The 24,495-nt window shown below is 33.7% G+C and overlaps 2 protein-coding genes across 3 annotated transcripts; both read left to right on the plus strand.

Moving 5' to 3' along the window:
* Window positions 1-5,607: 5,607 nt before the first annotated feature.
* On the plus strand, window positions 5,608-7,786 carry LOC118062771 (methyl-CpG-binding domain-containing protein 4). Its single transcript, XM_035076618.2, has 2 exons — window positions 5,608-5,768; window positions 6,631-7,786. The coding sequence occupies exons 1-2, from the start codon at window positions 5,721-5,723 to the stop codon at window positions 7,129-7,131; spliced, it is 549 nt and encodes a 182-aa protein (XP_034932509.1). The 5' UTR covers window positions 5,608-5,720; the 3' UTR covers window positions 7,132-7,786.
* A 3,611-nt stretch (window positions 7,787-11,397) lies between these two features.
* Window positions 11,398-14,971, plus strand: LOC118062770 (auxin-binding protein T85). 2 transcript variants are annotated; one of them, XR_012169088.1, is made up of 6 exons: window positions 11,398-11,599; window positions 11,795-11,901; window positions 12,140-12,343; window positions 13,572-13,639; window positions 13,936-14,192; window positions 14,643-14,971. XR_012169088.1 is itself a non-coding variant. In XM_035076617.2 (5 exons), the coding sequence occupies exons 1-5, from the start codon at window positions 11,500-11,502 to the stop codon at window positions 14,746-14,748; spliced, it is 585 nt and encodes a 194-aa protein (XP_034932508.1). In that variant the 5' UTR covers window positions 11,398-11,499; the 3' UTR covers window positions 14,749-14,971. The 2 variants fall into 2 exon arrangements, 1 of the variants encoding a protein (XP_034932508.1); XM_035076617.2 differs by lacking the exon at window positions 13,936-14,192.
* Window positions 14,972-24,495: the final 9,524 nt, after the last annotated feature.

Below are 24,495 nucleotides of genomic sequence, written 5' to 3' on the forward strand. Positions count from 1 at the left end.
AAGTAAAGAATATCAAGGTATTATATATATAAAACATAGGCAAAACACTAGTTAAATATGAGTAAAACTATTGAATAATATGGTTGCATCAAAAATAACTTTTTATTCTCTATAAAAAAAAACCCCTACTCTCTCTTTAAAAAAAACACAATTTCAACAAAAAGCTTTTAGCCAAGAATACTTGGAAATTTTTTTTCTTCAAAAACCCTGGACCTTATCCTCTGTGGTTCTCTATAAAACGCAAAAACCCTGTGGTTTCTTTCTTTTTCTTCATTAGCTAGCAAGCCAACCAATATAAAGCATAATCCTTGCAAAAGGAAAAAAAAATGCCAAATTGAGGAGGAAAGCTTGAGACTTTATTGACAAAAAAGCAAATGAAATGAGGGAATAAGAGGGAGATGATGAGCTTTTTATTACTCTCTACTTCTTCATTTGCTAAAGCTTTCCATTTTCATCATCTGGCTGAGGTTCTTTCCTTTTCTCTTCTTCTAGTTTCAATATACTTTTTCCATTTTGACTTTTATAGATATTATTCTTGATACCCTATTATATAAAAATTGATTCTGAGTATTTTGTCAACAATTTTTTTTAGCTTTCTAATCTTTACATAGCATAGTTGAGTGATGAATATGCTTTCTTTACATTATTTCATGTCCTTAATTTTTCTTACAATGATGTTTACAGTTACAATGCCGGACAATAAGAAATGATTTTTAACTAAAGGGCAAAATAGTTAAGATTGCAAATTCAATTCATTTTCTTTTATTTGAATTCAATTATGTAGTTTAATATTTTATTCCAAACATAAGAATTGTAATATGTTACCAATTGAATTCAAATTCATATATGATTTGGTTCTGAAATACTTGTTAAGGTTTCTTTATACTAATTTGACTTAATGACTAATGTATTGACTTTGATATTCTATAGAGGTTTCCTAATCATCTAGGACCGTTGCTATATCAATAATGAGTTACCATGTCATCATCCTATCATAAAAAGATGAGCTGGACTTGTGCTGGTTTGTTGGAAGATTTTAGACTCGATTTCAAAGCTATTATTCTCTCTTATTTGGACAAGTTATTGGGCCTACCATATGTTGATAGAAATCTTGAGATGTCTAGTTTTCATCCTAACTTGAATTACAACAAAATTCCACTTATAGCTTCAGATATGGTCTAAAGAGTACACAATGGTCCAATATAGTAGGTTTGCTTTAATCAATCCTAATCCCATCAAAATTCTTTGTTCAAGTTGGATTCCTAATGCAATTAGAATTTGCACTTCTTAGCTCTAATAACTCAATCAAATGTTCTCTTTCTAGTTTTTTGCTTGAAATTATGTTAACCCTACTTTATTTAGCTTATTTTTATAATTTGTATTTCCATAGCACCATTTAAGTAAAAAATCAGTTAAGTTATTTTAAGATATAAAACATGAATCATAGATGAGAGCTATATTTTCTATCTCCAATATTTAGATCTTGGATGCTTGGGTGATTTTTGTGACCTATCATGCTATGTGGTCGTAATCGGGCCTAATTTTAAGTATTGAGAAATCGGTCATATCTAAAGGAGAAGATCACAATCTACACATTCAATCACTTCATTTCATTTTCTTTCCATTCTTTCAATTTGGCCAACCTTTAATTTGGGTTTGTTCATCCATATTCATCAATTTTTCCTTAATAAAGATTTTGAAATTGTGTCCATTTCATTCCCTATTCTTCTTTAATCTTCTTATTTAGTTTTTTCTAAATTTACAAGTGTAAGAACCTTAAGGCTTTCACTTTAAGGTTTCTCCCTCTCCTTTTTCCTGAAATCTTAAAGCAACAAATAAGGAAATGATTTTACTCTTACCACACGATTTTAAACAAGCTTTAGGAAAGGTTTTAGTGATTTTCTTCTTCTCTTCCTCTTGGTTTTTCTCTTCTTCTTCTGTTGTCCTTGCTAACTCTTTAAGTTCTTTCTCCTTTCGTGTTTTCGATTCTCCTTCCTTTTTCTAACTCTCCTTTTATTCAAGCATTCAAAAAAGTTGGCATGCAAGTTGTTTTGGATGAGTTTATTTGCAAGAGAGAAGGTTGTTGCAGCTATGGTTGCTGTCGGTTTTGGGGGAGAGGAAAAGTCATCTCTTTTTCCTCCTCTTGCATTTATACTCCCTCTTAAATGTGATAAGAGTTTTTTGGTATGGGTTGTTCTTATTCTTGTTCCCCTGTTTGGTATAACTTAGGGATGGTTTGTTTCTCATAATTCTTACCTAGAATAGGTTGGCCTATACTATTTATTTATTTTGGTTTTTACAATTATGGACAAACATACTTAATCCATTCAGTAGTCAAGTTTACAATATTATTTACATATACAACAAAAGTTTTGAATTTCAAAGTTCGATTATAACCCAATTACTTGGCCCACCAATACGCAAAGGTCCTACAATAAAGATTTATTAAGCATAAATTCATTTTTCAAAAATAATTTGTCTTATAAGTATGTATAATGCTGAGAGTACTCATCTTTTTTATCCAATCATATAGAAGATTTCACGAACAATAGTCATAATTCCACAATAATACCACATTAAGATATTTGTACTTGACATGTGTACAATCTACTCTTAGTTTTAAATCAGTCAATGTGCATTGACTCATATAGTTATCAAATATTTCATAACGATTTATCATTGGCCTTAAAAATATCAAAAAGGAGGAAATATAGATGAAAAGGAGAATATGTTTTCAAAAGAAAAACCAAAGCAAAAATACACCCCCCACCAATTCTCTCTGACCTTCTACATACACCAATTAAAAAAACACCTTTATACTAGACTTTTTCATCTTTTTAACTTAGAAAACAAACCCCTCTCCTTCTTAGAATCCTCACCATTATTCTTCCCTTTTCTTTTCTTTCCATGGTAACACTGCCCCCAATGTAGGTAGTATACACTGCAAGCATTAATAACCTTTACATCTTTAACCAACATCGTCTTCTCATAGCAAACCCACAACTAGTATCAATAGCATTGACTCTGCAAGAACCAATAATAAGTTCCAGTAGCTCTTTGCAACGTGATCAGATTTAGTAGCTTTGGTTCAACTATGAACAAGTAGCAAGTGGCTCTCCTAGGCTAGCAATGAAAACAACTCCATACTACCTACCAGAGTCTCGATCCTGGACCACCATCTTCAAGATAGACCAGTAAGCACCCCTAGGCTAGGCAATCCTCCTCCTTTTTCTTGTATTATTGTATTATTTAGCTTGTAGAACATGAAATAATTCATATTCTGTAGAGGCTACTGACTTGGTTACCAAGTTAGGTCAATGACCAAGTTTTTATGGGCTGGACTTAAGTCAAGCCCATATGAATGGACTGAGTCCAACCCACTTATAAAAAAGGAAATAAACGTGTTGGGTCGTCTGTTAGCCCTACAAAGCAAGTTAAGTTGGGCCTGAGCCCAGCCTGTATATGTGGGCTTAGGCCTTAGACTCGATAGGCCCAACCCATGTGGTTGGACTAAGCCCAAAACCCATATTTAAGGGCGTGTTTGGCACGCCACCTTTTTCTTTAAGATATAAAGTCGTGTTTGGTTGTCTAAGGCGTGTTTTCCAAACACACCTTTAAGACACTTTTAATGCCTTTGACCTCAAGTTAAGGGTGTGTTTGTCAAACATGTCCTAAGCCTTTGTCCCTTGGTTTCTATTATGCCTTTATTTTTTATGCATAGCTAAATGGACCTTTATAAAATTTCAAAATATTATGAGAAAGTTTAAGTTATTGCTCAAGGTGTGGCTGAATAATTTATGGAAGGGATTATCAAGTTGTATGGATTGCCAAAATCCATCATTGGTGATCGCAATCCAGTCTTTATTAGCAGGTTTTTGGAAAGAATTTTTTCAAATGTCAGGCACCAAATTACAACTTAGCTCCACCTATCATCCACAAACCAACAACTAAAAGGAAGTGGTCAACCGCTATGTGAAGCAGTATCTTTGGTGCTTTATGCATCAATGGCTGCGCAAGTGGTGTTCCAGTCTTCCTCAGGCTTAGTTATGGTATAATACAATGTACCATACCTCAATGGGAATGACTCCATTTCAGGCGTTATATGGGTGTCCGCCCCTCTTTATTCCCACTTTATCATAATAGTTTTTCTTTTGTCAATGAAGTGGATAGGCAACTAATAACTAGATATGTTATACTACGGCAGCTTAAAGCCAATTTGGAAGCTTCCATCAATCACATGAAACAAAAAACTAATTAAAAAAGGAGGGATGTCTTGTTCAAAGTAGGTGAAATGGAGTTTCTCAAGTTGAATACCTATCGGCAACAATAAGTTTTTAAACGTGCCCACAGAAACTTGCTAGTCAATTTTTTAGGTCATATCCTATTACACAAAAAATTAGAGCGGTTGCTTACAAACTTTAGTTGCCAACGAGAGCCCGCATTCACCTAGTTTTTCACATTTCTCTCTTAAAGAAATTTATTGGCAAGCGTACACTATCCTCTACTAAGTTATCGCCCATAACTGATGAAGGAGCGATCGTGCTTGAGCCCCATCACATTTTTGATACTCACTGGATAAAAAAAGGCAAGAAGTTTGAAAAAGAACACTTGGTTCAATTGAAACATTTGCCAGCTAAAGGGGCCACATGAGAGACAGACTAGTCATTGCTTGAGTAATTTCCAGATGTGGACCTTGCAGACAAGAGTCCACCTAGTGGGGAAAGTATTGATTAGCCACGACATTTAGATAAAGTTTTCAAACCAAATCACAAATATTTGAGGGAAGGTTGACGGGAGACACAAACAAGATGTAACGATGTAATGCATGGGAATGACATGTGTACATATATGGGTTGGGTCTTAGTAACGTGCATGGTCTAGTTCTTAGCAATTGGAGAAATTTATGCTAGATGTTATCTTTTTGTTGCATTTTATTTCAGTAATACGTGGAGTCCATTTCTATCATTTCATTTATTAGGTGTTGGTTATTGGTAATGGCCTTAGGATGTTTCTATGTTTTCAGCTTATCCTGTTTTTCAGTTTCATGCATATGGTTTGCTATTTAAACAGTCATGGATTATCAATGAGGGATAGAAAAATTATTCCAATTAATATATGGTACATCCTCACCTGCAAAGGATATTTTATGTACATTTAAATGGAACCTATCACTATATATATATATAATATATATATATATATATATATATATAATGAAAAATATAAAAAATAGATTATTAATGTTAAAATAAATTGATATGTAAAAAATAAAAATTTCAAATAAAAAATAATGGTGATCTCTTTGCACTTGTGAAGTGGTCTGAAATTTAAAGAATTTAAAAGAAGTCACTTTATAGGTGAAAATCATAGTAAGTCAATTCATTACATCATATGATAATACAACTCCCTTATCCTGCTAGTAATCAATGCCGGAAAGAAACTATGGACTAATCAATTAGTTTCAATAAATTAGAAGGACCAACCTATAGGTCCTATACTTAACTTCTAGCTAGCAAGGAACGTATACGTGGCAAAAGATAAGACAGGCAGTGACTTTGAGAGGGAAGGAAGAAGGTAAGTTTAAGAAAACCCAAACAGATTTTCTGTTTTGCTTAAATAAAGCGGTATTGTGCCCCGAAGAAGGGGCTAGTCCGTCGAGAGTCAAATACTCAAAATTGGTGAGCTGAAGAGTCGAGAAGAGAAGAGAAGCCAAGATAGGCATGGCACTGAAAGAGCGTAGTCCTGAAACCCCCAAAACATCCCCCAAGGTACTACTCCGGTTCAATCACCTAAACTAATCTAGGGCTCATGTTTCCGATCCGATCTCTATAGAGTTAAGTAATTTAGTTGCTGAGATTTGTTTATTTATTTTTGAAGAAAAGATAAGGGTAGTGATGTTGCAAGCAAGTGAGAGATGTTTTGATCTATCTTTATGTCTGTACATTCAACCCTAACATGAGATTGTCTGTATTTTTCTTCGATTAGCGCTGTAAAGATGTTTAATCTTCGTGAACAAAAAAATAAAAATAAAATTGTCTCAAGATTTATTATCATATGCGGATTAATTAGTAGTTGTTGCTATCGGGTGGGAATACTAGTTCAAATTGATGATATGGTACTTTATTGGTGGTTCCACGTTAGTCTGGTTGTTTGGTGCCTTAAGTTCCTCAACTTTCAATGGTTGTTTGGTTGTTTTTACTGCTCTTGCGTTGATTTTGTATCTTTGTATTAGGGGTAACTTGACCTCTGTGTGTCAAATGGGTACAATAGATTATAAAAAAGATGCAAAAAATATATTTTCCATTGTTTTTCTTGTAGATTTTAGCAGCACATTGAATTACCCATTTCTTTTCCAAGGCTGATGATTGCCTTTCCTAGTGGCAATCCAAGTTTTTAGGATGCACTATAGAAAGAAAGATATACGTGCTTGCCTAAAACCATCTCCATCATGTAGATTCATTATATTCTAATTCCCTTTTGATTCTTTAATTCAAAATTTCAGAATCTTTTTTTTCTTAACATGAACCTAAGCTGCTTAATTAGTTACAAATTTGTTTACTTTTTTCTTTTGGCATTTGAGGAAAATAAATAGGAAAGAGATGTTAAGTGCTTTTTAAGTTGTGATGACAGAATCCACGAGTTGCCGTGCGATCAATTGATACATATGCTGCACAATGTGACAAGTGCTTAAAATGGAGGGTGATTCCGACTGAAGAAGAGTACGAGGAGATAAGAAGTAAAATGGAAGAGAATCCATATGTTTGTGACAGAAAACCTGGCGTATCTTGTGATGATCCTGCTGACATTGAGTACAATGCCACTCGAACCTGGGTCATTGATAGGCCTGGTGTTCCCAAGACTCCGGAAGGTTTTAAAAGGAGCTTGGTGCTTAGACGTGATTTCTCAAAAATGGATGCTTACTATATCACTCCCACAGGAAAGAAGCTGAGAACACGCAATGAGATAGCAGCATTTATAGAAGCAAATCCAAAATACAAAGATGTAAACCTCTCTGCCTTCAATTTTACTTCTCCAAAGGTAATGGAAGACACCATCCCTGAAGATGCTGTGAGAAAGGTTCCCTCCAGTGCAAATGGCAACAAAAAGAAGGCATTAAAGGATTCAGCTTGAAGTGGAACTTTGTCTGCTGATCTGCAGTAAATTTTGTTGGGGTCTTGTAACTTGTGAGATTGGTCTGGTGAGCATTTCCTGCAGCTTTTTACCTTATGTGATCTTGTTGGTTTCCGTCCCTGTCCTCCTCCTCCCATTCCAGTTCCCTATTGATATTGTAAGGCAACTAGAAAGAACTGATGCTTTGAGAAGATGTTAGAACAGTGTTTTTTAATAGTTAAACTAGTTGTTAGCTTACTGTTTACTTTATTTAATTGCATCAGATATTTCACAATCAGTTGCAATCTTCTCTGGGTGCAAAATCTAGTCCTTTAATGGAAACCCGTAGTCTGTAGGGATCGGTGTTTACTAGGATTCCAGGGGTGAGAGCAGAGGCATTGTTACTGTATTTTTTTTTCCTTTTCTGGTGATTGCAGCAGAGAATTAGTTTTCCTTTGGCTTAAGTATGGATCGTGGATTGTGGACCATACTACTTGCCAGTGTCAAGGCAGCGATGCGGTTGGCATCTGCAACTTATTTGGTCTATGGACCAACTTCACGAGGTTTGGTCGGCTGACACGATAAACTGCGTCAAGCTTCCTGACAATAGATGCCATTGATTTGAGTCGGTATTAGATCCTTTCTCCTCTCAAGAGAGTGTGGAGTTATTTGTATATATATAAAAAAAAACATTTTAGTGGTGCTGTCTTTTTGAAGTTTAACATATTTGTTTATTGTGGAAATTGGCGTACCATAGAGAAATTTCATTGTTTAAGTTGTAATTATCAGTATAGAGAGGAGAGAAACATGCGAGAGGAATTTTTTATCATGTTTGGGTAGATTTTTTTTTTTTTTTCATGTTTCTCTCTTCATAAAATACATTTCTGTAAATAGCATGTTGTTGATTTAGTAGTAATTTTAATGAAAATAAATGTTCACTAAAAATTCATAATTGACTTGCAATGTTAAGAGTTATGAATTATAGATATTAAAAATAAAAACAACTTAAAAAAGAAGGATCATTTTAACGGGAGGGAGTGAGAATTGGAAACATCTAAATTGGTGTTCTGCACTATTCTAGAGGCCGGGACAAAAAAAATATAATGTAAAAAAAAGATACTTAAATAATAGTAGTGTTTTTAAAGAAGCAAAGAAAAACTAGGATCCAGGTCATTGACTTGAATAGATTAGATTTAATAAATTCAGTTAATTTAATAATATAATTATAAAAAAAATCTAATAAAAATAAAAAAGAAAAGGAAAAAATGATAATGACTAATAAAAATAAATAAATGTTTGCCAATAGTATTATGAAAAGATATCCTTTTAAATATTCTTAAAAGTCTTAACAATCTTATTTGATAACAAAACAAAAATTAAATGAGAATAACTTCGTAAAGAGAAAAATAAAAAAAAAATTCACAGCTTAAATACCAACAAATCAAATAGGATGAATTGAAAAAAAAATCAATTTTTTTTTTTAAAATCTAACTTTAGTTAACATGCTAAACTCGCAGGTCACTTGTGAAGTTGAGATAATTCTATAGAAAAAAAAAAAAGAATAACAATGGAGGTCAACTCTCAAGCAAAATAAAAAAATGAAAAGTGAAAATGAAAATAAAATCAATTACAAAAACTTGAGCAAACCGTGGTTAACTCAACTAACTCACGACCTAGGATATGAGATTGAGATAACCCAAAAAAAAAAAAAAGGGCAAAAATCACAAAGTTGAAGGCCCAATAATCTAATATCGAAGGATGAAATTGAATTTTTCTTTTCTTAAAAAACTTGCAGAACCTAAAAAAAATCAAAATCAAATCGGGCTAATTTTTGAAATTCAAGACCTGATTCATAAGACCAAGTTATATATAGAGGGCAAACTTAAAAAAAATCAGGAATCAAAATTCACAATCACCAAAAACTAAAAAACATAATAAATAGCAATCAAAATAATGAGGATCAAATTTGATAAAAAATAAATGAAATAAAACAACAAGGGATGAAATTGAAAAATAAAATAAAATAAGAAAATGATAAAAAAATAATAATAAAAAGAATAAGGATCAAATATAATAGATGAGAAATTAAAAGAAAAAAAAATTCTAATTTTATAAATTATTTCAAATAAAAAAATAGTAATCAAAAGAATATAAACGAAATTAAAAGGAAAACCAAATTCAAGGGTTATTTTGAAAAATTAGAGGGTTTCAAAGACTAGAGAGAGAAACAAAAAGAAAAAAGAAAAGAAAAGGCAACCAGGGTCAATTGAAGGTTCATTTCCCACACCCACCCATGCATGAAGGAGTCGTCAAGGAGATTCCAACATGATCTTGAAAGCTAGTGTTTGAACACATGCATCGCTCAAAATGCTTGAGCACCATTCACATGCTGATAAGACAATACACTTAATAACCACTTGTTTTTTTTTAATAATATATCAAAATATTATATTGCTCTTTAATGTACTTGATTATAATTAAAAAAAAAACATAATGCAAATACAAAAATATCTCTAACAGATACTATAGTAAGTTTTGCTTTTACACTTCAGTAGGGGTGAACATTTCCGGTTCAGTCCGGTTTTCACCCAAAAAACTAACCAAACCGATTTATTTATTCATTTTTAAATCAAAACCAAAATCAGTTCAAACCGACCAATTTCAGTTCTATTCGGTTCGGTTAATTGAAAGAAAAAATAAAAAAAAATCGATTTCATCTTGGCCAAGCATATCGAGCATGTTTTATGAAATTGAAAATTAGGAAGCTAGAAAGAACAAAAGTCAAACGAAAAGTTTTTAAAAAAATAATTCTCACAACATCCATTACAGTAATCGCAACATGAGCATGCTATGGCAAATCAACAACCTTGTAAATAAATATAGAAAATGAATACATAATATATCTACAGAAATCAGAAAAAATTAAACAGGGACAAAATTTAAGAAATAAAGATTGAAGAGAGAGAGGCTCTAGAGCTGCTGTTTGGTTGTTAATCCATGAGCTTAATCGACTATACTTAAAGAAAAGGAAAAAAAGATTGAGAGATGAGAGATAATGATGGTTCATTCACAATATCTACTTTGGGGAGGAGGGGGGGTTGTGCTTAAAACTTTAAAGAAATTTTGAGAGAGATGAGAAATAAAGATGTTGAGGGGGGGCTGTGAAAAAAGTTAAGAGATGAGAGATGAAGATGGAGGGCTGTGATTAGAGGCTGTGAAAAAGGTTGAGAGATGAAGATGGAGGGCTGTGAGAACAATTGAGAGATGTGAGAAAGGTTGAGAGATGAGAGATGAAGATGGGAGGGGGGGTTGTGTTGAAAAATGAAGATTGAAAAACATTGGTGAGAAAGGTTGAGAGTGAAGATAGGGGTGGAGGTTGTGTTGAGAGATGAAGATTGTGAAACATGGGCGGCGGCGGCTAGGGTTTAAAAAGGAGAAAGGGAAAACTGAAAAATATGTATTTATAGTATTATTGATTTTTTTATTTGAACCGGTTCGGTTCGGTTCGGTTCATTCGGTTTCAGCCTTTTAAAACAAAAAACCGGCTTGTTTTTTAATTTTTCTAATCGGTTTTTTTCACGATTCAGTTTTTTCAGTTATTTTTTTTGGATTTCTCAGTTTAATTAGTTTTTCAGTTTTTTTGCTCACCCTTACACTTCAGTCATCATATTAATTTGAAAAAAATAAAATGACTAAAAAGTCTCTAGATACCACTTTAAATCTTTTTATTTTTAAGAATAATTAAATTATTTTATTATACTTAAAATTAAAAAGATTTATTTATCTGGATCAATTTGATAATACCAAATAAATCTTGTTTTCCCCTTTTCACCTCATTGATTGAGCAGAACAGAAATGTCATTAAACATTAGCAATTAATAGCAACAAGTTTAGATGGTGTTTGGCACTAGAGTTTAAATTTTGATTTTTTTATTTAAAATTAATTTTTAAATAATTTTAAATTGTTTTGATGGACTAAGATTAAAAATAATTTTTTTAAAAAAATATTTTAATATATATTTAAATAAAAAAATATATTTTAAAATAAAAATACTCTATTCCAGAAAATGCTCTGATACTCGATAAAACTTGCAGAAATAAATAGTATTCGAGAATGTTATAGCGGTTGTTTTTTAAAATATTTTTTATTTAAAAATATATTAAAATAATTTTTTTTATTTTTAAAAAATTAATTTTAATATTTAAAATTATCAAAAATATTAATTTAAAATATAAAAACAACCGTCCTATAAATACCCACAGACACAACATAAAGCTGTTCTAATCTATTCCGCAACGTAAGAAAAAGAAAAGAAACTTCCAGATCCACTACCACCACCAGCCAATTGTATCTGTCAGCAGTAGCAGCAGAAATAGAAGAAGAAGAAGATGAGGAGGATGAGCGGTGAGCTTGTGCTCATTTTTTACATTTTAAGTTTGCTTCTTCCTCTCCCAATCACTACAGCTTCTTCCTGGTGTTCTATCAAAGGTCTTTTCTTTCTTCCTTTTTTTTCCCTGCTTCACCTCACGGATATTACTATTTATAGATTGCTATAATAATTAACTAATTTTCTTCTTATTAGGGTTTCAAAAAGTTGTTTTTATCAAATCAAAAGCAATTTGGAATGGTTTTTAAAATAAAATAAAATTATTAATGAATGAAGCTGTGGTTTTTTTAATACAGGGTTGCCACTTGTGAGGAATATCAGTGAGCTTCCACAGGATAACTATGGAAGGGGAGGTTTGTCTCATATAACTCTTGCTGGTTCTGCCATGCATGGATTGAAAGAGGTATGCTGCGCTGCGCTGCTTGCATTTCGTAGACTTTTAATGTTTCTGGTGTTTTGATATTTACTGTTACTATTTGGATAATTGGAAATTGGCCATCTGTGTGAGAAGAAAAACTATACTCTCTTTTCAAATGGGAACTGGTCAAAAGGAAAAGGATTTTTGTGTCTCTTGTACAGAAGCTATAGAATATAATTTTGGGTTATTAACACTCATTCAACACATTTTCTGGGCTTTGTAGGTAGAGGTATGGCTTCAAACATTTTCTCCAGGCTCGCGCACTCCAATCCACAGGCATTCTTGTGAAGAAATATTTGTTGTTCTCAAGGGAAGTGGAACTCTCTATCTTGCATCAAGTTCACACGAGAAGTATCCCGGAAAGCCTCAAGAATATTTTGTGTTTGCCAATAGTACATTTCATATTCCTGTCAATGATGTTCACCAGGTGAACCTTTCTACATAAATTGTTTTCTGATAGGATATGAACTTCTTAGGGTATTTGGTGTTCTAAGAATCTGCACTTTAGATGAATTAGGAGGAAGAAACTTGTTAATCTGGAAAAAGAAACACAGCAATGCCCATTACTATTTTTTTTTTTTTCAATTGGTTCAATACATTTAGTTACAAGTAATGTTGTAATGGATTACAAAATCTCACCTGGAAATGCTGCAAGATGCACTTTGAAATATGAAAAAAAAATGAGAAAAAAACTGGTTCCAATTCTAATCCATTTCCAGTTCGGAAATGAGAACCTCAAACTTTTGAGGTTGTGTAAGCAACCAAAAAATGACTGATTAGAGGATTATCTTTAAATATTCGGATAACCGACTCTATCTTGCGAACCTAGGGATTGAATGCTGCCTTTCATATCAAATTGTAATGGTTAAATGAAATTCAATTGACAAGTGTGATGCATTGCTCAAGTATTGCGTAGGCAATGTTAAACAGGGAGATTGGTAATAATTCCATAAAAGTAATTTTGGTTTTGACTGGAGGTAAAATCATGCAATAAAACCAAGTAAAATGCTGGTCAGATCAAACTGAAGAATACAAATGCTGAATTGTTTTGGCTTCCTTTTGAGTTCTGACATTTAAAGAAACATATTTCCGCAGAAGCCATCACTTGCACTTTGAGTTTACTGGCAAATTATTATCAAGACACTTGGAAACAGATATCTGAATCCTAGAAAGAACTCAAATGGCCACCAACATAAAAAATAAAAGCTATGTAATATTATTATAGGCTAATACTTGTTCGTTACTATATTTGTATGCAATTAGCTTTTTCTGGAAGTTTTCATTTTGTTTTCCATGTCTTCCTCTTTCAATTGTGACTATTTCTCTTATTGCATGTCTACATGTAGACTAGTGAAGTACAATATGCTCAGGACATTTGATAGTTCGAAAATATTCAGTGGAGTGGTGCTGAAAGGAAACAAATATAATTCAGCTGCTCCTAAATGTTTGCAAATTCCTTGGCATAAGTATTTGGTTGCAATTTGTCTCTGCTGTTCCAAACACCAATATAGGTCAAATGCACTTGATCCTAGCTTACATAATGTGAATCTTATCTGATCTCGTGCTTAAGTCTGCTTGTCAATATATTGAAATTATTTTATCTTCTGCTGTTTTGCAATTATCTGTGACATGATTGTTTTCTTTTTTTGCTGCAGGTCTGGAATACCAATGAACATGAGGATTTGCAAATGCTTGTCATAATATCTCGCCCACCAGTTAAAGTGTATGCAAATGCTTTTCTTCCATTTCCTTAAAATTTAAATGTTTACAAACAATGTGCTGCAATTTATATCTTTTTTGGACTGCTTGTTCAAATACCAGGCGACAAGCTTCGAAGTGATCTTCACAAATATTTGTTTGTTCAACCATTTGCATTATAGTATCATTATAGACACCTTTAACTTTTATGATGCCCCAGAATCTCCATCCTCAGCTATTGAGTTTGATGATCCAGAATAGTTGTAGTTGCTTTTGTATTTCTGATGTCAGTTCTTCTGATTGTTGTCATTTGAAAAAAAGACCCAGGTCATCCTACTATGCATGATATTACTGCGCCCTTCTACATTTGGCTTTGATATTTGATCCTTGGTCCTAAAATGTCACACCTTCTGAAAGTTATTTCCACGTTCATGGAAGAGGTGTCATTCCAGCCTGATGTGGCAGTCCTTTTGGTTTATTATTCTGAAAGAAACATCCTTTTCTTACAATACCGAGCACACCAAGATGGGCATGATAATATAAAGTGCAATTGCAATCTACTTCCCCTTGTCTCTGTGGTAAGAAACATTGTTCTAATGCAGCTATTTGTATCATAAATGTCAACATAGAGGTGAAAGATAGATGTCCTGTATTATTTTTGCATTAAGTTCCTGGTTTACTTTCTTACCTCGGTTGTTTTTTTTATACACACACACACAAACTTCTCAGAATCCAAATCTAAAAAAACTGTGGTGTTTTCAATCTTGTCAAGCTTATTGTACCATACAATATGTTTGCCCTAAAAGTTTCATCTAGATGAATCTCAAAATTTTCTTTTCCACTTTTTTTTTCCCTTCTATCCATGATACCAATCAGGTGGTATGTGCTATTTCCTCAGCTTATAATGTGACTGGCTTTGGAATCAATTCTCATTTGCAGTATTCCAAAATAAGTAAATAAAGTTTACACTGGTCCTTCTTTTGTCCCCGTTTTGGTTTTTCTCTTGATCAACAATTTCTTGTTTCCAGGTTCATTTATGAGGACTGGTTCATGCCCCATACTGCAGCAAAGTTGAAGTTTCCCTATTACTGGGATGAGCAATGCCTCCTAGAACCTCTAAAAGATGAACTTTGATATCTACTCCTTGTGCATATATGCTAACACACACGTGGACTTTCTTATCGTGGACTGATAAATATTGATATGGAAGTTAGTCTTGAAATTCAGGAGCGTTAAAGTGATTTACCTATTTTGCAACAACAGCAGAGAATTTCAGAAGTTGTATATATTTGGGAACTTTTAAATGTACTCCTGAGTCCTGACTGGAATGTGGATTTTGATGTTTTTCTTTCTGCTATACGGTTTCCATGTTATCATGCAGCAAAGGCTTTTGTTTCCATATGATTGAGAAATAGTAATTTCTTGGGGTAATTGCAAATGTGCTGTCCAATTAAATTAAAATAACCACTAGCTGTTGTTCCCGCTAGATACCGTGTGCTGGCATTATGGATGTGTTTTTTGATATTATAAAATTTTGGTATTATAAAATTTGTTATTTGAGGAATATAAAGATGTTTGTACTTCATCCAATGAATAGTAAAAATTGTCGTGAATGTTAATTAAAAACTAAATGGAAAGTTGATTTTATTCGTAAGTAAAAGAAATATTAACAGAATTCTAAAACAACTGGGTTTTTTACTATGCATTGTGTACTTAGAGATAATAAAGATAATTTATTGTGGATTTATTGTATATGTATGCATCGTAGACCAAAAGATAATTAACTATGGATTTGCACAGTTGCTTTGCTATGTCTTAACATGTATGGGGATTTTTTATTGTATATGTATTGTGGACCAAGATACAATGAACTGTGGACAACACTATAGTCACTTGGAAGTGTTCCTTGCCTGTGTTTTTAGTTAAGAATTGCGTTGGGATTACTTATTTGATGAGATAAATATTATCTAAATACATTCTAATCACCCAAGTGCCTAGCTGGACGTGCACACCCCTTGGGGCTGCGGACACCTAACACTTGGGTTGCCAGGCCTGGGTGTTGGGCTGGCCACGTGCGCCTGCCCACGCCCCAAGTTGCTGTCACTTAGCGCTAAAGTTGGTCGAGGCCCTAGCATGCAGATACTTGACATAATGTCTGCCATGCCTTGGGCGCTACGGGAAAACCCGTTAACACAACCAAAAGATTAATATCTTCTTCCAAGTGCATAAGCGTCGAAATAATAAATAACCCAGCAAGATCGGGGTTGAACCATAAGGAGGTTAACTATCTAAATTATAAATAACAATAATACAACAACAATAATAACTACAACAATAATAACAATAATAGTAATAGTAATAGTAGTAGTAGTAGTATGGTGGTGGTAGTAGTAGTAATAATAATAATACTACTAGTAGTAGTAGTAGTAATATTAATGGTAATACTAATAGTAGTAGTAGTAGTAGTAATGGTAATGATAATAATAATAATAATAAAGAAGAAGAGGAAGAAGTTGATGAGAATTTTTAAATGGAAGATCAATGTAAGAATTAAACAATGATAAAAACAAGTGTCAAGGTTAGAGGATCTACTAATAGTATTTCAAACAAGTATAATATAAACTCTTATTACTCAACTGGAAGCCACACACAAAGGAGGTTCCAATCGGATGATTGTCATTAATAACTCATTATAAATTGTTAACATGATCATATTAATTACTTATTTAAATAACACCAAACTTTTAAATATTGTTAGAAATTCATGATGCTAACTTATGTTAACAACAAATCAAGTTCCTTTCATAGCACAAGTATAGGTAATACCATACGGTTAGGCTATGAGAGTGCCAAGCATTTGTTGTACCAAGTGTTATACAACACAAATCTAGAATAACCATTTAATAAGCAAGGTATTAAGAATTAACAAGATAAAAAGATAAGACATGTTAATATTAAACATTAAGTTCTATGTTGAGTTTACAATATACTTATTTTTACACTATTAGTGTAAGCTTTTCACTTTGACATAATAAACTTAGCTAAACATAATGAAGAAGAGAAACATAAATAAACAAAATAAGAACATAAATAAGATACAAGTTAACTAAATAAAGAAAATGAAATGAAAAGCATAAACAAGATATTAATGAAAGCAAAACTTAAAAATTACAAAAAAAAAAAAATATAAAGAGAGAGAGCAAGAGCAAGTTCTTGATCTGAACAACTAAGCTTTTAAATGCATGGCAAAAGCCTCCTTTTATAGGCTAAAATTTAGAACTATTGATTTGATGACTAATTGTTAAGTGGGTGGCGAACTCTTGACTTGGTGAAAATCCTTATCTTCTTGTCTGAACAAAACATCATTGCTAACATCAGAATTGAAACCACCTATACGCATGAAAGTTATAGGAAATTGTCTTATCTTTTCAAGAAAAAAAATTGAGGTCATTTGAACTTCTAGAACTCGAGATATGGGCTGAACAGTGAACAGTGTCTGGGCTGTAGGACAGATTCAGACTTCTTCGTTGTTGTTATAATTTGGACTTGAAAACAGCCTTTTTAAATCTTAGACTCCACATGAAAGTTGTAGGCCTCCACATGTCTTACCTTTCCATCCATATAAAGCAGATTTCTTTTCTAAGTTTAACCCTCTCTTTGTCATTTCAATTTCAGTACTTAAACTCATCAATCAATCCTTTCATTTATGTGATAGACCTGTATGTAAGATGAACATTTACCATAAATTAAAGGTATCTTATATTATTAAATATATTATTATAAAACATGTTTTAGTCAAGGAGTTATTGATACTTCAAGTTCAAAATGATGATATAAAACCTTGATAAAAATACACTTTTAAGTACTAATCACCCGCGTGCTTCGCTGTAACCTTAGGGCGAGCGGGTTTGTAGACCTATGAGGCAGGGTGTGCAACCCCATGCTCCTGGCCTCTAGACCCGTGCTCTGGGTGCAGACCCGGGCGCCAAGGTCTGTTCTAACCGCCCTTTGGTATAGAGGCCCCACAAAATCAGCCAAACAAAATCTCAATATTTTTTTTAAATATAAAAGCATGAAAAATATATTATTTTGAAACAAAGAAAAAACTTAAAATTTGAAAATTTCTTGGGTCTGGCATCGCAGCCAAACACAATGCCAATATTAAAAAAATATATACAAAAACATATAAAAAATTTAATTTGAAGTAATGAAAAAAAAAACTTTCAAAATTGTCAAATGTTTTTCAAAGAATTTTTGAAACGCAAAATCAAACATGATCTAATTAATTTGAAGTAATAGAAAAAAAAATATCAAAGGAATATTAATTTGAAATTAAAAAAAAAATATATAAATATTTCATTTTCTTGAGTGTCGCCTCTCAACTAGACACAATCTCAATATATGTTTTTTTTTAAAAAAAAATATTTAAAAAATAATACAAAAACATGGATAAAATATTATTTTGAAGTAAAGAAAAAACGTTTAAAATTTCTTGGGTTTGGCGTCGCAGCCAGACACAATCTCAATATATTTTTATAAACAAATAATACAAAAACATAACAAAAATATTAATTTCAAGCAAATAAAAAAACTTAAAAATTGTCAAATTTCTTTCAAGTAATTTTCAAGTCATTATTCCGGTTCGTAGCGACCAAACCTCTCTTCAATGAGTAGCAATTCCATAGCAACTCTAAAGGAAATGGCTTGCGGAAACTCAAGAAAACATTTGGGAGCGATCCAACAGTTGGATTAAAAGTTATGACCCTTTCGAGCAATTATTTCGGTCCAGCGCGACCAGCTGAGTAGCGATTCCATAGCTACTCCAAGGAAAATGTAAACTCCTGTAGTTTGGGTGTGATTCAACGATTGGATCAAAAGTTATGACCCTCTTGAGTCATTACTCTAATAAGTAGACCTCATCTTTAACGAGGAGCGATTCTATAGCTATTTGAAGGAAAACGAAGTCGAGAACTCCTATAAAAATTTGACTCCAACAGTTAGATAAAAGTTAATTTCAAGCTGTTGTTTTGGTTCAGCGCGACTAGACCTTCTCTTCAACCAGTAATGATTCCATTACTCCAAGGAAAATGGCCTCCCAAAACTCTAGTAAACATTTAGGAGCGATCCAACTATTGGATCAAAAGTTATGGCCATTTCAAGCCGTTATTTTGGTTCGGACTGACAAAACCTCATCTTCACCAAGTAGCAATTCCATAGCTACTATAAGGAAAATGACCTTCGAAAACTCAAGTAAAAATTTAGGAGCGATCCAATTGTCGGATCAAAAGTTATGACCCTTTTAGTTGTTACTCTAGTGTGGCATGGCTAAACCTCCTCTTCATCGATGAGCAATTCTATAGATACTTTAAGAAAAACGACCTTCGAGAACTCCTGTAAATATTTTAGCACCATCTAACGGTCGGATAAAACATTATGGCCATTTCGAGTAGTTCTTCGGTTCGGTGTGACTAGAACTCCACTTTACTTGAGTAGCGATTCCATAGCTACTCCAAGGAACATGGTCTCCCAAAACTCTTGTAAAACTTTGGGAGCGATCCAACTGTCGGATAAAAAGTTATAGGCACTTCAAGCCGTTATTTCGGTTCAAAGCAACCAAACCTCCTCTTCACCAAGTAGCAATTCCATAGCTACTCTAAGGAAAAAGGCCTTCTAAAACTCAAGTAAACATTTTGGAGCAATCCAATTGTCAGGTTAAAAGTTATGATCATTTTGAGTCGTTACTCTAGTGTGGCACAACTAGACCTCCTCTTCACCGAGGAGCGATTCTATAACTACTTCACGACCTCTGAGAACTCCTGTAAAACTTTTAGTGCCATCCAACAGTCAGATAAAAAGCCATGGCTATTTCGAGCTGTTATTCAGGTCCGGCGCGACTAAACTTCTTTTTCACTGAGTAGCGATTCCATACTACTCCAAGAAAAACTGTCTCTAGAAACTCTTGTAAAAAATTGAGAGCGATCTAACAGTCAGATCAAAACTTATGATTCTTTTAAGCCATCATTCTAGTCTGGCATGGGTAGACCTCCACTTCAACGAGAAGCGATTTTATAGCTACTTGATAAAAATGATCTCCGAGAACTCCTGCAAATATTTAGTCGCCATTCAACGATGGAATAAAAAATTATGGCCATTTTGAAGCGTTACTCTTGTTTTGCTCAACCATAACTTCTTTTCTCATAGTAGCTATTCCATAGATACTCAAGAAAAAGGGCCTCCAGAAACTCATATGAGAATTTGGGAGCGATCCAACGGTGATGCAAACCCTAAAGGAATTCACGACCCCAAGATCAATCTAATCCAAGTTTTTTGAGATTTGAATGAGCTTATTTCAATGGAAGACTTGCTCCAAAGCAACAAGATTATAAACCAACTCGATCACAATGCCTACACCTGGAGACAAGCAAAGAAAGTATAAACTCACAGCAAAGAATGGTCAATTCCTTGAAGAGTTGAAAGTTCAATCAAGAACCAAGATTGAGCAACCAAAAAGTCGACTACAATGCTGAAAATATCATCAAAAGTCTGCCCTAAAATTATTCCTAAAGAGTATTTAAACTCCAAGCCAAAACCTTAGTTTCCCTAATGGGTCTCACATAAGCCCAATTTAAATAATCATCAACCCAAGCTAGAACGAGTCCAAACTAATTAAAATAAACAAAATAAACAAGTCTAAGACCCAAATAAAATGTCTCCTCTCAAAATAAATAAAGTTTGATAGCCTAACTAATTAAATAAGACAAGTTCATTGTTTCTGCATTCTGTCTGGCAATAGCAAAAGCCCAACTTAAAACGAATGGTTCTCTCTCGTATTAATGAATTAGAAGGTGTGCCATATACCGTTGGAAAGGTATGGAAGTATAGTTTTCTGTAGATCCAATTATGACCAAAAGAGTAACAACAGTATAAACTGTCCGAATCTAGTCTTCTTCTCCTAATCCTTGTGTAATGGTCTTGGTTCCACCAACAAACCCCTCTTGAACATGAATCAGATTAATCAAGGCTTGCTCTTTATTATTACAAATCCTCTTAAAGTCCACCTTAGCCCATGTCTCTTGAAGAAGTCCATTGAAAGCTTTTTTGAACTTCTTAGCCCTAAGCGTACTAATTGGACCAATTGGAACCTCCAATAGATCCTTTGATGGTTGGATTGCATCACCCCCTCTCTCCTTAAAAGAATTCGACCTAAAATTATCACTTTCATTAACACGATCAAAATATTGATGTTAACAACAAATCAAGTTCCTTTCATAGCACAGGTGTTAGGTTATTCCATATGGTTGGTTATGAAAATGCCAAGCATTTGTTGTACCAAGTGTTATACAATACAGATCTACATTAACCATTTAACAAGAAATGTATTAAGAATTAGTAAGATAAAAAGATAAGACATGTTAATAAAAAATTTTCTTGGATAGAACATTGAAGTCCATGTTGAGTTTATATTATACCTATTCTAACGCCGTTAGTGAAACCTTTTCACCTTGACATAATAAACATAGCTAAACATAATGAAGAAAATAAATATAAATAAACAACATAAGAACATAAGTATGGTAAAGGAAATGAAAAACATAAACATAAAATAAAAATAAAGATTACAAAATACAAAGAAAGAGAGTGATCTTGATCTGAACACCAAGATGCATAAATGCATGGCAAATGCCTCCTTTTATAGGCCAAAATTTGAAGCTATTGATTTGATGACTAATTGTTGAGTAGGTGGCCACATCTTGACTTAGTGACAATCTTTATCTTCTTGTCTGAACAAAACGTCATTGCTAACGTCAGAATTTAAAGAAATTTCCATCATGAAAGTTCTATGAAATTGTCTTAGATTTTTAATTTAAAAAAAAAAGAATCGATGCATTTAGACTTCTAGAACTCGAGATATTGACTGAACACTGAATAGTGTTTGGGCTGTAGGACAGATTCAGACTTCTCCGTTGTTGCTACAATTTGAACTTGAAAACGGTCTTTTTGAATCTTGGACTCCCATAAAAGTTTTAGCCCTATGTCTTAGCTTTCCATCAAGATAAAACCAAACCTAAATCCAAGGCTTACAACTCTAATTATGACCTAAAAACCAATTGGTGTTGCAATTTGAATTGAACCAGCTCAACTTGAATTTCTTCTCCAAGCCTAGCCCTTTCCCTGTCTTTCTAATTTTAATAGTTAAACACATTAATCAATCATTTGAATTATGAGATATGCCTATTTTGCAAACCTATATTTAAAAACAAGCATTTACCATCAATTAAAGATATCTTATATTATTAGACTCTTTATTATAAAATATACTTAAGTTAGGGAATTTAATGATACTTTAAATGCAATATGATGATATAAAACTTTAATATAAATACAATTTTAAGTACTTATCACATCCCCGAACCAACTTATTACCGATCCCTAGTAATTAAAGTGTTAAAATAGAAAAATAATTTACCGAATCCAAAACCAAGGTATTCATTTTACTTCTACCAATCTATTCAAATAAACAAACTCTTAATAGATTTATATGTTTGTCACATACCTCTCAATCAAGATATTAATTATTGCTAGCTCTCAATTGGTGAGAGAATCTAGAAAGAGATGCTCTCCTCTCATGGAGCTGATTCCCTTAGGAGCGCTAGTGTTTTTTGAAGCTTTATTCCCCCTTGACTTCCTTTCTTCCCCAATTTGATTTCTCCCCTCCCTCTCTTCTCCCTGATTCTAGGATGTTAATCCCTGTGCATCTTCTTCTGACCATTCTCCTTTGTCTCCATCAAAGCTCAGTCCTTCTTGCCTGGATGTTCTTCCCACCATCATTGAGATTAGTTCTGGCTCCAAGCTTGTGGATACGATTACAATTGAAAACTGCTCAGAAGATGAAGCTTTGGTAGCTATGCTTTTGGAAGAAGAACAACAAGATTTTTCCTTTTCTAATGATGATTGTGGTGATGGTTCACCCCTATCTTCCCCTCCCGCTGCTCCAACTCTTCCTCTTGTCCCTACAGGGGGTAGTCCACAAAATACACCTTCAAAAGCATCTCCCCCTGCCTCTGGTAGCCGTGTATGGTGGGATCTTTTCTCTTCTGACCTACCATCTTCTCACTATACAAAGCTATAAAATTTCTCTTTTAATCGTCTCACCAAATCATGTGCCATCTCTCCAGAAGATATCCAACCTTAGTTTCAGGTCTAGAATTTATGTGTTGTGGGTTATGTCTTAGGAAAGAGCCCTAGTTAAAGGGCCTTGAATGGTATCATTTCCTCTATATGGAAATGTGAAGCTTCTCTCACTATCCATGCCTCTGGATGGTTGATATATAGATTTAATCAGGAGGAAGACAAGATTTTCGTTCTTCGGGGTGGCCCATACCTTGTATGGCTAACCTCTTATTTTGAAGCAGATGCCAAAGTTTTTTAACTTCTCCAGCGAGGAGATGATGAGGGTTCTTGTTTGGGTAAGATTTCCAAACCTCCCTCTTTGCTATTTGTCCCTTATGTGTTTGTCCAAAATTGCTAGTGTTATAGGCAAGCCCATCCAAAGTGACCATATGACCTCTACTCTCTCTCGCTTGTCTTATGCAAGAGTGCTTATTGAACTTGACCTTCGTGAAGTTCCTCTTTTGAGGAATTTAGTCAGAGCAATGTGCAGCATAATAGCAAAAGGACCAATTTTGGTAGTAGAAGGGTCATCCCTTCTCCCGCATCTCCATGATTATATACAGCTGGAATGTTAGGGGTCTCAATAATCCCCTGAAGTAGCATGAGGTGGTTGGCATCATAAGGAAATTTCATATTGATATTTATGGTTTGCTTGAAACTAAATTAACTCTCTCTAGGGTAGCCAGCCTTCACAGGTTGAGACTTCGGGATTGGAAATATATCTCCAATATAGATACAACATCTATTGCTCATATTGTTGTATTTTGGAATTCTTCCACAGTCTCTGTTGATCTGATCTCTTCCACTGCTCAAGCCTTGCATCTTTCTGTTCATAGTCTTATCTCTCAATACACCTTTCAAGTTACCTTTGTGTATGGATTCAACTATATTTCTTCTCGGAGGTCTTTATGGGTGGATTTACAATGTTGGAACTCCTCATGTCCCTGGATGATTCTTGATGATTTCAACTCTATTCTTTATTTTGAAGACAAGCACAATGGTGAGCCAGTTTCCTCATATGAAACTTCTGATTTTCATCAGAGCTGCTTAGACCTTGGCCTCCAGGATGTGAACTAAACTAGCTATCACTACAATTGGACCAACGGTACTTTGTGGAGCAAACTTAATATGGTCATGAAAAATCCATATTGGTCTTCCTTACAACGCTTGACTCATGTTCACTTTACTCCCCCTGAAGCTTTTACAGACCACTCTTTTGCCAGAGTTAGTTTGGATCATCATGTCCAAGGCAAAAGGAACTTCAAATTCTTCAACATGTGGGTTTCACATGACCAATTCCTTGGCGTTGTCTCTACTTATTGGTCCTCTGATCTTTATGGCACCCCTATGTATCTTTTGTGTCGTAGGCTGAAGATTTTAAAGAAACCTCTTAAGGAGCTCAATCGGGTCCACTTCAGCCACATCTCATAACATGTTTCTCGTCTTAAGAATGAGTTGGAAAATCATCAATTATCCGTGCACCAGGACAGAGACAATCACCGATTATTGGACCAAGAAAAGCTTGTTAGATCAAAGCTTTTACAATTAAAGTTTGTTGAGAAATAATTTTTCAGCAAAAAGATCAAATGCAATTCCCTCAAAGAAAGTGATAGAGGCACCAAGTTCTTCCATGCACTGCTGAATCATAATCACAGAAGTAATTTCATTCCAGCAATTATGAATGCTCATGGTCATCAAAGCTCCTCTTTG

The sequence above is a fragment of the Populus alba genome, chromosome 2 (genome assembly GCF_005239225.2).
Source record: "Populus alba chromosome 2, ASM523922v2, whole genome shotgun sequence".
NCBI classification, from domain to species: Eukaryota; Viridiplantae; Streptophyta; class Magnoliopsida; order Malpighiales; family Salicaceae; genus Populus; species Populus alba.